Raw genomic sequence first — 15389 nt, forward strand, 5'->3', positions numbered from 1 at the left:
CTTTGACACTTTGTTTGCCCTAGTTCACACCTCCAATGTACATTTTTGCTATGTTGGAATTATGACAAAAGGAGGATTTGATGACATTAAGCGTGGCACTTTTAACAGCTCTTTAAAATCTCAATGTCGGCTGGTGAAACCAGCAGCTTCACTCTGATATGATCAACCACCTGAATTTCTACATTTGTGTGGAGCTTGACTGTCACGCATGCAGCATGAGACCATGTTTTCCAGTGTGGTATTTGTGGGTTTTAATGACTTCTGCATTGTGAGCTCCTAAACGTGGACCTGCAGCCCTCACAGAGATTCACACTGCCTGATGAGATTCTTTAAAATAGAAGAAACTTTTTGAACATAGAGGAAAAAGGAGCAGGAACCTTTGTGGTGACCTTGGTAATTTAACTCATAACACTATCTGACATGTGGGTGGGATATCTATCAACCAAATATGCATTAACTGTGACACACAGCAGACCTCTTTGAGCATTACATCACTTCTCTTGGCAACACCAGACATTTTCTCCTGCAGGATGGAAGCAACATCATATGTTTAGTGGATCCTTGTCAGGACCTCTTTGTCTATGTGATGGATTCTCCATTTGTTCTTGAACAGTTGCATACTGTAATAACGCTGTTATACATGGATAAATTTGTATAAGTCCAATTTGGCAAAGACAGAAACTGAAATATATTAGGTCTACTCAGTGATGAAAGCAAAACAGAGCTCATTCAGTGATGCTCTATCTGTGTGCTGAATTCAGTATCTCGTGGGAGGGAATTTGCCAGTGGCTATAAAATCTTTAAGAATCAAATCTTTGTCTGAAAACAATCCTACAAGCCTGGGGACATAATTTTTCTCATCTTAAGACCCTCTCATGGCAAATCTGTGCATCGTACGAAGTTTTAAACAGTACATATGCTAAAGCCATCCTTCTCGCTCTCTTTCTCTATTCGGTCATCAGCCAGCTGGGTTTACAGGTGCCCGTCAATGGACACTGAAGGTGCTGTTATGCCTCAAACTAAGAGCTTGTCAGTTCATCCAGCAGTATCTGAATGCCCCTTTCGAGGTACAATTGCTATGGGCCAAGTCTGGCAGTAACTTTCTCAAACGTACAATCCAAAAATCATCCCAACCTCACACAATCGCCAATTGTTCAGAGTTGTAGGAGTAGGTGAGGCTTTGAACGTCTCTCAAGCTCTCTTTTTTCCTTCTCTAAACAACTTCTGTCACTTTTCATGTGTACAGCTGATATCATGTTGGAGGTTCCCAGCAACAGCCGAAAGAAATTTGGGGATTCAGCTTTTGTCAGCTACGCTCCAAAGCTGTGGAACAAACTACCTGTTAGATATCAGGGAAGCTAGCTTGGTAAATACTTTTAAAAGAAAGCTCAAAACATATCTCTTTACATTCACATTTCAACTAGCTACTCTTTAAGCTCTCTTGCACTTGCCTGCACTTGAACTACCGCGCCTTTAAAGTGCATATTGCTTATTTTATTTTAACTCTAGTTGTGTTTAATTTTATGCATTTATCTGTTTCTTATGCATTTTATGGGTTCTGATGCATTTTATCTGTTCTTCTGCATCTCATTTATTTTCTACATTTTTAAATGTTCCTTTATATCTGTTTTTATGTGACACACTGCATATAATTATCTTGCTGTAAAGCACTTTAAGCTGCATTTCTTGTATGAAAGGTGCTATTCAGATAAAGTTTATAATTATTATTATTATCAATGCAAAGACTGCCTTCAAGGAGACACTATCCAAAAGTGTGTGCTGGTATCAAAATATCACAGTGCACTGTCAAGAATTCATAGACTTCATACAGTTTTTCACTCTTATATATACCAAGGAGTGACGTGCAAAGTTTTGTCCATTCGTCCAACTATTTTCGACAACGTGGTGAAGCTTGGTGTTTACAAAGTCAGGTTTGCTTAGGCTTCATCTCTTCTTCATTTGGGTTGACAGTTAACTAAACGTTTAACTAACAGTCATTTTCAACAGTCAACTGTGTAATTTGACAGAAAGCAAATGAATCAACAATAATAATAATAATAATAATAATATAATTGAAAAAGGTTCCATAATCATGCTAGTGGGCAAAAAACCCAAACCAAACCAAAAAAAAACCTGCTCTATTGATATCTGCTGTGAATTGTGCACAGAACGAATGGAAAATCTACAGTTCAAGCCAACACTTTGGCACACAGTATCAGCAACATCTATGTGGGGCAACTTCAACTACACCAGCTCCAGGATGCTGTTTCAGCTCTGCAACCACTACCTTTGACTTGCCTCTTTTAGGGAGCAATGGAAAATTAAATTTTCCTTTGAAACACCATACATTAAAGTGATGCAGGGGAGGCTTTCCACTTCTCATGTGACCAGGCTTAGTGTCTCTCCTACCCTTACTCTATTATTCAACTGTACAAGAGCTCTTTGTGGTTTCAGGTACCTCAAATCGGATTATTACACAAGTAAAAAAATATATAAAAACTGCAATATAAAGACTAAGCTCACATGGTGCTGTAGTTTTCCTTAATGTTGCACCCAATAAAAAAAAAGAGACGTGAGTGGGGACAATAACAAAAAAAAAGTCATATAATTTAAATTAGCTTTATTAAACATGCTAATGTAAATGTTTGTGTTACTGTATAACTAAAAACGACCTGTTAAGTGTTTTGATATACCATGGCACAACCACACCCATCCTGTATTCTACACAGGTTAGGTGAGTGTGTGTGTGTGTGTGTGTGTGTGTGTGAGAGAGGCCGGACACACGAGCTGATGAAGCCCTGATGAAAGCCCCAACACAGGATATTGATGAAATGAATACTCATTTTATCTTTCTCTCACTCATTCTTTCCAAGGCAAATGAAAAAGGATTAGCGGAGGAAAGAGAGAGATTTGCCTGCATCAGCTGCATGTGTATAATCCACAGTCTTTACATCTTGCCAAAATAGACAGTTTTGCGCTACCGGTGGCTAAAGTGAGGACAGAAACACAAATGAACACTTGAAGAGATATGGAGAGTGAGTTGTCGTGTGTGGTTTCACTGAGCTGTTTCAGTGTGTGCACTTTTTGTCTCTGTCAGTGCGCATGGCTTTGTTCCACCACGATGGTAACCCAACACATATTAGTGTGTTGACCCCAACCAGCAGTCAGGTAGCACGTCCACATAACAACTGAACAAGCAGATTACGATGATAAACTGGTATGTTCTGTAAAAAGGCTGGTTGATCGTGGTTGTTCCAAGTCATACAGTTCTACACATTAACAAGCAGAAAGCCTCAGGCCTCACGTAAGGAAAAACATGTTGTCGGATCAATCCCAGAAATTACTGTACATATTCACAGAGCTATATCCTTGCACAAAGAGTACATCACAGAGGAGTACGTCTCTTTGTGAGTACTTTTAGATGAAAATAATAGCACCCAAGAAAACAACGAAGAAGCTGGGAGCATTGCACACATCCTGGGAGCGAAAACAGCACCGCTAGCAGAAAATAGAAGATCCCCCCAAAAGCCAAAAGTACATATAGGAACAACACAAAACATGCAAGTCATTAAATCAGTCGACATGAAGAAACACTGCGAAAGAAAATGAATACATGCCCTCTGCATATAGAAGGAACCAAGTAAGTATGAATGCACAAAAGAGAAAAACAAACTCCACTTCGCTAATCTTATATTAATCAAGTTAAAAAAGGACTAGACCTGAATTTGGCCACAAGAGGCTCCTTCTGTCTGTTTACCAGCTTCCTTCTTTCTCTCTAGTCACAAATAGCGCTTGGTCTTGTTACCAAGATGAACGATAATATAACAGGTCGCTGCAGTTAATGCAGCAGGTTGGCATGTTTCTAAAGCATGCTATATTATGCTACGGAAGGGGAGGGGGGGATGACAATAGCAGAATCATTCCTCCTACACCAACTCATTGATAGTTTGATAAAAAAATTAAAAAGTTCCTTTGAGAAACAGTTCATTAAAGCAAGCCTACTTAAGACAACAAATCGGTGCTTTTGATGTTATCTAAAGAGTTTAAGTCTAAAGTTTGTTAAGAATGTTGGTGAAAAATTATTGTCGTGTGAAAAACAAGCAATATCTGCTCAATATCCCATACTATGTAGTTTAAACTGCTATGATCTTATATATCGATAAGATCATTTGAAAACGCCCCATGTTTACACATTCACAGGGTGTTTGAACAACACAGCATATTCTGTCTCATTATGAGCATTTGGTATATCTTTGGATAAATGAGGTTCCCTGTTAAAAATGCTTTCCATACAAATGTTATTTAATAGGCCATTGCTTAACAAATACAACCCATTGTTTGAGTGAGTGAGTGAGTGAGTGAGTGAGTGTGTGTGTGTGTGTGTGTGTGTGTGTGTGTGTGTGTGTGTGTGTGTGTGTGTGTGTGTGTGTGTGTGTGTAAGTCTGTGCATGTGTGGTCAGAGCTGGGTGTGCCCTGTACTCTGTTCATGATGTAGTGTGAAGTGTTTTGTGTGAGTTCAGCATACAGATCTGTGTGTGTTCATGTAAATCATTTAACTGTATACCCATAAATATACACACTGGAGGGGTTTAAGAAGTGCAGGTTTTGCGTAAGTTTGTGACCGAAGATCCGTCAAAGTTGTCGGATATCAACAACGTCCAACATGACTATTGTATGTTAAATTGCCACATCTTTCTATTACAACTGTTGCTGTATGCACAGCATAGCGATGTTTAATTCTAGCAGGTCAATCAGCTCTCAACTTCGTTTTATTTCTTTATCCTACATTGCCTTAATACATGGATGTGCAAAATAGAATGTCACATTTGTCATCCATGGCTTTTATCGGTATTCACAATTATTAAAATTAATAGATGTAGTCTGGGTAGATGTACTGCAGAATCTTTGTCTACTTTGTGGATCCAGCACAAGTGTATTGGCTCAATCAAACTCTCTGCCCTCGACCCGCTGCCTTGTCTTTCTGCCCTTTCTTTGACTGACGACTGTGGTTGCTGGTGTTGGGTTGAGTGCTGCCTGAGGCTTGTTGTTCTCTGTTCTCTGTCAGAATGTGTTTTTGCGTGAGATTGTGTAAGATTGTATGACATCATTTAAAATCAACATCCCAATTAATTGCCACATTTACCTTGGTAAGGATGATCCATTTAACAATTTCCTTTTAACAGAGTTCCAAAGAGATTTTGATTTGTTTGCCCCATTAATTCAACATTTACTTTTTTTTTTAGTTTTTAAAGTAATAATCTCAGAGATTTTCATTTAAATAGATGCTAACTCACTGTCAAGGGATGGTGATTGAGCAGGTGGCCCACTGATGAGAGCCCTTGCATTTATTACGATGCGAACAACGGGCTCTGTGTCTGTGGCAACGCTCCCAAGAAAAATCAGAAGTGGCGCACAATTAGTGATGCAATTGCCATCACCTAACAGTGGTTATTCCACCAGAGAGGGTTGGCAGAGCTAACACAATAGGCTCAACTGCCAACTGACTGATGGCACAGTATACAGCGTTTGGATCTCTGGGAAGTGAAGTACAAAAACACAGTTGCAATTACTGCTTAATGCCATAGGTGGTGCCTAATAGAACAAAACATATATCTCTGAGATTGCAACTGAGTTTGCCAATTGTTTACTGTCTGAAATGTATCAAATTGTATATCTCTGACAATAACATCGTTATGGCATACTCACTGGGTTAAACACATGCTAACTGACAGCGATTGGTTGTTTGTTAGTAAAGTAAGCTTTGATTCATTGTTGAAGTTGAAATAATTCATTTACGAGAGAAAGTCGATTAAAAAAATTATTTGATTTACTGACCAGCCGTGGTTTGTTTGTGTGTTTGTGTGTGACTCTGTGTGTGTGTGTGTGTGTGTGTGTGTGTGTGTGTGTGTGTGTGTGTGTGTGTGTGTGTGTGTGTGTGTGTGTGTGTGTGTGTGTGTACACATACAAAGGGGAGGATCGGGGGCTGAAGTACAGAAAGAGGACGAAAGATAAGAGAGGTTAAAATAAGTAGATACTGTAGTCAGGGATGCAAGAAATGCAAAAGAAGGAATGAGTGAAGCAGAAGGAGAATGGGATCGAAAAATATTTAATTGAAAGTATCAGTGAATGACATCAAGAGCAGGAGAGAGACTTGATGCACGTGACGAAGCTCACCTTAATGGGGATCATTCTGTGGAGCTTCAGTGCCCCCTTCTGGTGAAATCTGCCAAAGCAGCCAATGCAGTAGTTCTCAGTGCATTCAGCACACATCTACAATACAGAGACACATGGTGCCGTTAGTGTGTGTGTGTGTGTGTGTGTGTGTGTGTGTGTGTGTGTGTGTGTGAGAGAGAGAGAGAGAGAGAGAGAGAGAGAGAGAGAGAGAGAGAGAGAATGTGCAGAAGAGAAGTGTGGAGATTTGTGTGTTTACATATCTTATGGAAGCAGAAAACGTATTTAACCCTCGTGTTGTCCTTGGGTCAAAATGACCCGCAGCTTTGTTCAACCAAGTTCTATTTTATTTCTATATTTTTATATTTTTTGGGATCATTGGTCATCATTCTTTAAAGAAACCCTCACAGCCTCCTTGTCACCAATGATCCCAAAAAATATGAAAATAAAATAGAACTTGGTTGAACACAGCTGCGGGTCATTTTGATCCAAGGACAACACAAGGGTTAAAAGTGATCTTACATGCATTCATGAGCATTATGATAGGAATAGTTGATCAACACTGCCGGAGGAAGCCCAAGACAACCATCTGATGTCTCAAGAAAAAATGCTGAAAAAAGCTTGCACCTCCTTGGCCACACTTAGAGAGAGACAGAAAGAGAGAGAGAGAGAGAGAGAGAGAGAGAGAGAGAGAGAGAGAGAGAGAGAGAGAGAGAGAGAGAGAGAGAGAGAGAGAGAGAGAGGGAGAGAGGGAGAGAGGGCGGGAGGGAGGGAGAGACCATGGAAAGGGGAGTGCCTGTGTGCGAGGAGTGTGTGTGTGTGTGTGTGTGTGTGTGTGTGTGTGTGTGTGTGTGTGTGTGTGTGTGTGTGTGTGTGTGTGTGTGTGTGTGTGTGTGTGTGTGTGTGTGTGTGTGTGTGTGTGTGTGTGTGTGTGTGTGTGTGTGTGTGTGTTTTGTATGTGAGTGTGGGTGTGTGAATGCATCTTAAGGGAGGTCATTATCATTTCTATCTCTAAGAATCTGGTCTTATTAGTGGGGAAAAGTCCTTGCATCAGCAGGTTTGGAAAATAGGCCTCAACCAGGTGGACTGGGAACACAGGCAAGGCCAGGACGAGTGGAGACACAAAGACGGGAGGGTGAGATGGAGAAAAAAGGACCAAGGCTGCGTAACAACAAACAGGAAGGAAAGGACTAGCATTCTTTTGGTTCCTTTCATTTACCATGCTGTTGATATTTAATTAATGCCAGTAGTAGTTTAGTTCAGGCTCTGAAGAAACAGTACAAATTCTACTTCTCCGTCGAGAGACTCTTTTTGTGTTACTGTCTGATATATTTCTGCTCCTAATGACCTGGAACCTTCTTCCATAGTCCCTTTCTTGCTCACTTGCATATTTTCTACTTCCTTACCTGATTATTCATTGCTTACTCTACAAGATAATTAAGATAAACAAATCACTGCTTCATACAAATTCCTTGCAGAGGAAAGAGGTCTTGTGCAAACTTGAACCAACTGATTCACATATTAACCCTACTTCTGCCATTCCTCCCTTATCTTCCTCCCTCTTTTGGTTCTTTGTTATGGATTACTGTAACTAATGCATTTAGGTGTAATATTGTGTTTATTCTCTTTTGTCACACATTTCAGTATGTGTGAGTGCACAAGCAAGCCTACAGCTGTGACATTGTCCTTTATTGGTCCCATAAAGCAGGGCCTCATTTCCCCTCTTCAGGCCTGAGGATAAATTACAGCCACTCCCCAGGGACACGGCATCCCTATCAGGCTCCAAGCAGCATAAAGCTGCACTCTTTGTTCTATGCAGAGAGAAATGAGCTACTTTTTCTTTTTTTTCGCCTGGATGACTGTGGAATACAGCACAAGGCTCGGTGTGCAGAGTGTACATGTGTGCACATGTGGTGATGGTCAAATCTGTGCCAGTAGGTGTGCGTCATTGTTTAAAACAAGCCCAGATGTGCGAATGATTGTGTGTTTGTGTGTGTGTGTGTGTGTGTGTGTGTGTGTGTGTGTGTGTGTGTGTGTGTGTGTGTGTGTGTGTGTGTGTGTGTGTGTGTGTGTGTGTGTGTGTGTGTGTGTGTGTGTGTGTGTGTGTGTGTGTGTGTGTGTGTGCCTAAGTGCAGTTCCAGACAGAATGGCAGAGACAGTTGTAACGCTTCCCATTATTGCCATCATTATACTAGAGCTATCCAAAACGTGCGTGTGTATGAGTGCAATGTGTGTATTTGGCCTATGTGCTTGCCCAGACGACTATGAGCGCCACTATTAAGCCCATCACTATGGGACACTGGGGGCACTGGGCCCTTCATTGGACAGTTCAGTGCCATCACCATCAAATGCACTATCAAGCAAATTGCCACATTACATTTAACTCATTGTGTGTGCTGCACTTAAATAAGTTATTCCATAACAAAAAGGGCAGAAAAATGGTGGATGCCTGCTCAACTAGCTCAACCCCTCCCTCTGCCTCATTTCCTCTATAAGTCTCTCTTGCTCTCTCCCCCCATTGCACTCATTTTCTGTCTCACAGCCTCTCTGAAGCATCAGTTATTCAATACTGGAGTCTTCTGCCTTCCTCGTGAAACAGGCTTGGAATTACACAAGTAGCTGAGGATTTAGGAGGCAGGGAAGTGGGAGCAACTGGTCATCAAACATCCATTACTCAGCTCAGTTTGCCAGAGTCCATTATAGACACATACACGCAAAGCATTTCTGTCCCGCTTCCTCTTATTCACACATACAGTTGCAGGATGTGGTCCCTCCTTCTGAGCAGCTGCAGATGAAGAGCGAGAGAGAATAAACAATGGTGCCCTCAGGGGTCTCGAGTATCGATAAATGGATCCAACAAAACTGTTATCAGCCAGGCAAACACAAACACACAGATAGACCAACAGATTGGACAGTTGAGGCACAGAAAGAGAGAGAGTCAGGGAGAAGAAAGAAAAAGATAGACATGACTGAGGGAGTGCAGACAGACAGACAGAAACAGGTTGGAATATGGCAGATGGGAAAATTGAGAATGATGAGAGGTGAAAAGGTGGCGGTAGAAAGACAGACGGGTAAACACAGAGACAAAGAGGGAACCAGGGTGGGAGACAATGGGCACCTGAGTGGCACATGGAGCAAACAGGTGGTGCAGGGGGAAGAGAGAGCAAGGAGGAGAGAAAGAGAGTAGGAGGAAGAGTGAGACAGAAAATGAAAGATTAAGCATTTCAACTTTGAATATAGGTGAAGTTAAACGACACCTGGTGTTTTTAACCACCTGTACATGTTTGTGTTTGTAATGATCAGTGCGAGATATCAGTTTCCATACAAACGTTTAATCTGAGTTCAGTACTGACATCTGATCCCTGAAAAAACAGGTAATTTTACAAGACTGGTGTGTGTGTGTGTGTGTGTGTGTGTGTGTGTGTGTGTGTGTGTGTGTGTGTGTGTGTGTGTGTGTGTGTGTGTGTGTGTGTGTGTGTGTGTGTGTGTGTGTGTGTGTGTGTGCGCACGCATACCACTCCAGCAGTCTTGACTTCACACTGACCACAGATCGTTCCCTTCAGTTTGCTTTTTCTTGTCATCCAGAGACCGGCGGTAGGAGCTGGAGGTGGTGGCTGAGGTGGAACTAAGAAGAGCAAGTACACTGTTGTTCACACTTGGCAAGGGGACTTCATTTAATATAATTTCCATTTAAATAATATTTATGTAACCAAGTACCTGCCTGACAGCAAAACACACAAGCAGAGATATAAGGAGAGTGTCAAAAATACAGTTCAGTATGTGCGGCGAAATTGTATAAGAACCGAAAGGGCTTTTTGTTTTTATACAAAATAAATTAACAATAAACATACGATAAGTGGAATCTTCCGCCACTGTTGTGAAATACAGTAATTGCAATAAAAAGAAAGGCTACATAACCTGTTAGAACTGTACACACCAAAGACAGTCCTTGTAAACATGTAAGTGCTGTATATATTTAACACAAGACATCAGCACATTTTCAAACATTCCGATTCAAGGTGTGAATCTGAGCCTCGGGGCATGTTTAAAACATTAATAACTTTGCCAAGGCTGGCTAATATTTAGAGAGATCAGTCTTAACAAGAGAGCTCCAAGGTCTGGCATCTGCAGAAGTAACTGTGAGCAGGACACTGAAGCTGTAAGCTTAAAAGGACTGCTTCGTCGCGCTCCAAAATGAAGGTTCAGGGAAAAGAAATAATTTCAGTGTGGGGTCGAGGGCACATCAGTGTCAAGTCTGCTCGGTGGAGATATCTCACATTTCAAGCTCAGGTTGTGTCTGTAAACTTCTCACCTGTCAGTGGTTCGTCCTTCAGCACTCGGATCTTCAGTTTACCTGTTGACAGCTATTAAGGAGGGGGAGAGTAACAACTCAGCAGCAACAGTTTGTTTATGCTCACAGCCTACTAACAACACTGCACTTTTTTTTTTTTTATGGGTGTATGGGTGTAAGTATAGAAATGAAATGAATAAGTAAAGTACATCTTTTTAGTACGTACTCTCCTGTTGACTTAAAGACCATACCCTGAAGACTCCCTGAATGTACCACATTGTGTCATTTAGAAAGGGTGTTTTCATTTTAGTATTTTGATTTTTTTGTTTGTTTGTTTGTTTTATGAAAGTCTATACTGCGGTTACAGCTTCCAAATGGGAATAAGCATTTTTTTTTTTTTTTTGTCTTTCTTTGACGACCATCCTACCACCATTGTGTTTCATGGTTGGCCATTTAAAGGTGTTTGCAAACTTTACAGGAGGAGTGACTTTGTTCTCGTGTAAACTCAGTCATTAGGGTTCCTCCCCTGAGATGCAGGATGCTAATTTTCTCAATTCAAGAGGCAGGGTGCAAAGTGCTAACTCAAGTCTGCTTGGCAGCGTGCACTGATGGACTAGTAGTATGCTTTGGGATGGCACATGGTGCATCTACAGCATACAGGAGTAAGGAGATGTCTTTTACAGTGCAGGTGAGCGGCAACGAGAATGATCTTCTTCAGAGAAAGAACAGATTCTGCATGTGAGGTTCTGATAGTAATTAGCGTGTTAACATATGTGTAAGCTAATTTGCTTAATAATATAATTATATTACATCACTGACATTTATGGAGGCCGTGGATAAAGTGACTCCATCACCTTCAACAGGATGACACAAACACAATGGTAAGCTCATGTGCACAGAAAAATGTAAGTATTTCGACTGTACCTTTTGGAGTGTGCGCTCCTTGTTTTTCTTGGAGCTGTTTGTTTGAGAATTGCTGTTTAAAGGACCACATTGTCCAGACGTCCACCTAAACCGTCCCGAATGTCTAACAGAGTGAACAAGAATGGGAGAGTTTTTCTTTGAAAATCAATAATCTCAAATTACAACTCCTTTGAATTTGACAAGCATAGCTCATCCACACAATCATAGCTTTGATTTATAAAAAAAAAAAAAAAAAAAAAAAAAAAAAAAGAGAATTGGTGATTATATCTGTTTCAGTCCTTGATTTGATTAATGTATGCTTTATAGCCACTGATATTTGCGCTACGTATGGGTGTGAGGAGTTGCGTGATGGGCGGCAGCAGGGTGTTGAGGAGTCTCACAGCTGGCAGGTAAAGGCCGTTTATCATGCAGAATGTTTCAGCATTCAGGCTTCAGAACCTCTTGCTGGAGAGGAGGGGGTTAAAGAGATTAGAGATTGTTAGCACATACGCCAGTTAGACCAAGAGTGGTGTCGGCACCCTTTGCCTCGTGAGGTCTCACTCTGGGAAGAGTGTTCCTCATTTCAGCTGTGATTCAGCAGAGGTCCAGGTGTCCTTCCTCTTAGGAGGAAGGTTGCTCAGATCCTCAACATATGCATAAAGCTTGTTGAGTCTAACAGGGAGGGGTCCCGTGGCTGTTGTCGGCCTGCAGGGTTGTTTTGTGGTCAGTGTGGTCAGACAGGATGCCCTGCCACATATGCCAGGCCTCAAGCTGGATTCTAACCGTAACAGGCTGGGTCGTGTTCTAGCTCTGAAACAGACACCGGAGTTGATCTCTGCTGTTCCGGAAATGCTCGTGAGTCCACCGTCCGCGCCATGGCTCATGTCAACAGCGTCCCAGAAGTGTCTCGGTGCCATTTAACAACGTAGCCTGTATTTTCTGTGCATGAGTATATTTTGCTTTCCCTACACCCCAAGATAGATTTGTTCTGGCAGTCCTGAGTTCAGCCTGATTACCCACTTAAACGACAGTGTCCTATGTTTTCAATAGTGCACGCACCTCTGCTGTGAGCTAAGGTGACACCCTACACACATTTGCAAATGTAGTTGGCCACAGTTTCTGTATATTCTGAGGCAGATGCAGAACTGAACATGTCCCTGCATTCTTGCAGTCTTGGAGTGCTGGTGTTGCTCCCTCTGCCTTGATTGACTTATTTCTGGCAGGCTTGTGTAGTTTCAACACTGAGGTATCAGATAGTAGGAGCTCTACTGCTGTGGGATCGGTTTTATCAACATGTGAGAGTGTCTTTGTAAGACCTGTGGATTTGGGTATAAACCAAGTCAATGGAGTTCTCAACTCTTGTTGGGAAGTTCACAGGCTGGTTGAATTTAGGCACGACAGATTGCCCCGCATCAAAAATATACATGAAAAGGTTACAAGAATTGTATCTACACACACAGAGGCAGATGCAGGCGCAAATACATGAAGATGAAAACTAATTGGCGCACACACAGACACACGTGTAAACACTCATGCAGGACACTCCTGTCAGTTGCAGAAGGTGAAGAAGTGCAGAGTGATCCTCATTTAGATGCGAGTTATTCATGCTCATCTTGTTGAATTATTTATGCCATTTATGCTATTGTGATGTCAGGCTGTCTTGGAAAGAAGTTTATTTTGGATTGAGCTGGCAGCCTGTCAAGGCACAGTGTGTGTATGTGATGGGAAGAGTTCCCAACACCCGTGATGCCATCGCTGGGCTCTGCTGACACTGAGGGTCGGCGTCAGGTAATCATCCTAGCGACAGCACCTAGGCAACTGGACTGTCGCTAGGGGAGACAGTTGAGGCACACCCCTGTCGGTGCGGGATGACAGGGTGTCCCCTCAGGACAGGCAACCTGGAGAGATAAAGTGTGTGTTCGTGTATCTCTGTGGACTGCATTAGATCACATTATTTAATCCACACAGTCACTCACTGAATTACACCCACACACACACACGAGTAAACGAACACCTCAACGTAATTGTTGTCTTTAAAAGCCTGCAGATACACATCTATAGTCAATGTCTCTCTGCCTTACAATCACGCACAGAAGCACACATACACTTACTTTCATCTCAGCCCATTGCATTGAGTGAATCCAACACTCCAAACTGCAAAGTTTAATAAGCACAACCAAAGTTATTTCGCTCTACTTTTAACTAACAATAACAGCATATATGTACTTGCGTGTTTGTGTACTTGTGTTTCGATAATTTGGCCTGTCTCAATTTGGCAGAGACCTTCAAAGGGCTGTTGGAGGGTTAAGATTTGGTTTCGAGGTTAAGGATTGAATAGCTTTAGGTTAGGGTAAGGGTCGGGTTCAGGCATTTAGTTGTGCTGGTTCAGGTTAGAGGTTTGGAAATAAATGGATGTCAGTGAATGAATGTCAGTCTTCAAAAAGACATGTAGAAATCTGCAATTCAGTGAGAAAGATGTTCATGTTACATGAAGAAAGAACGACAGACACACACACACACACACATGCAAACACCGCTATCACACAAGGCTGTGCACCTTTCACTGTCTAGTAGATGTACTGCTGATGACAGCCTCAGTGTCACAACTTCAATATTAGAAAACAAACATCAAACACCAAAATCAAGCTGTCAGTCCGTCAAAAAAAAGTGTTTCATCACATTTAAAGCAGACGAAACGCATTGAGGAAAACACTAGTTTAGAGCAAACTCATATTTTTAAACAATATACAGATAGACTGCAATGAAAGGAGAAGGAACCACCAATGATTCAGTGTTAACCCAAGGCAAACACCACCTGTCGGTCCTGGGCACACTCAGGTCTGGGACATACATCCAAACACACACGCGGCTATCACCTTTAACTGACCCTTCGCACCCAAAGGGAGAAGAGACAACATCTGCGCCCCCCACACACACATGCAAATGCAAGCAGACTTTAAAGTCTAATGCCAAAGTAATCGTGTCTCCTCTTAATACCTTATCGGTGTGAGACGGAAGGACGGAAAAAGAAATGGAGCGTTGATACGGGAGGGAAATTTATACCAAAGGCAAGAACAGTCCAGACATGAAATCCTGTGAAGACAAACTTTAAGACATTGTACTCCCGCATTAGTGTCAGGTCACCGGGTCGCACACATCTACGTATGAACACATACCTACTGAAACAGGTACGTGGTAGGTGGAGCCCAATGAAACAAAGAAAGAAAAGGAATAAAGGACGGCAGGGAAAAAAATAATAAAAGAGGCAGCCGATAGAATGAGAAGTACAGCGATGAGACAGAAAAGGAAACAGGGAAAAAGAAAGCTCAACCCTACTTTTAGATAAGACGAGAGCTAGTGTCTGTAAGCTGAAAGGCCTAAAGACAAAGCTACATTAAATCTGCGAGTCGGGCAGGCCACAACACAGAATGATGTACTGCGTTTGCCCCGAGCTGCCGCTCGGGCTTTATTATCGCCTGTGTACCCTTCACAAACTGATTATACTACACCCCCCTCTCAGCAAACTGAATTTGTTCGCTTATTCTTTGGGTGCATACATGAGAGAGAGAGTATGTATGTGTGTGTGTGTGTGTGTGTGTGTGTGTGTGTGTGTGTGTGTGTGTGTGTGTGTGTGTGTGTGTGTGTGTGTGTGTGTGTGTGTGTGTGTGTGTAGCCCAGGCTCTAAGACAAAGATGAACAATTCATCGACTCTGGAACTGTGCGATCTAACAGACAGACAGAGTATGAAAAACAGAGCGGTGCATAACCCAGGCACACAGTACTCTGCACAGCCTGAGAATAAATCACAGCTTGAAGCTCCACAGTAAAGGCTTGTCAAAGATGTTCTGAGAGGAAAAGGTGAAAGTTTAGAGATAATTCAGGTAACGTTCACGTCGCACCCAAGAACCACGATTAACCAAATCCTCACATTTGTCTGGTTTCCGCCACGTACGTCACAGAGGAACAAATGAGAAGCCGTTTCATCTCGTTCATGGTCGGTGGACCAATTACTTGATTCAAACGG

At 42.0% G+C, this 15389-nt stretch overlaps 1 protein-coding gene across 1 annotated transcript in view; it reads right to left on the minus strand.

The window, feature by feature from the left end:
* zbbx (zinc finger, B-box domain containing) overlaps window positions 1-15389 on the minus strand; it is a 57760-nt gene that overhangs the window by 34450 nt on the left and 7921 nt on the right. The window contains exons 4-7 of the mRNA XM_069687761.1: window positions 11387-11489; window positions 10484-10535; window positions 9687-9796; window positions 6175-6270 (exon numbers count right to left, since the gene is read on the minus strand). Of these exons, the coding sequence (XP_069543862.1) occupies window positions 6175-6270; window positions 9687-9796; window positions 10484-10535; window positions 11387-11489 (361 nt within the window). The remainder of the gene's footprint in view (window positions 1-6174; window positions 6271-9686; window positions 9797-10483; window positions 10536-11386; window positions 11490-15389) is intronic.

Source organism: Brachyistius frenatus, unplaced genomic scaffold, assembly GCF_029030835.1.
Source record: "Brachyistius frenatus isolate BFR_SWC_R1_liver_20210118 unplaced genomic scaffold, ASM2903083v1 Contig_1, whole genome shotgun sequence".
Taxonomy (NCBI): Eukaryota; Metazoa; Chordata; class Actinopteri; family Embiotocidae; genus Brachyistius; species Brachyistius frenatus.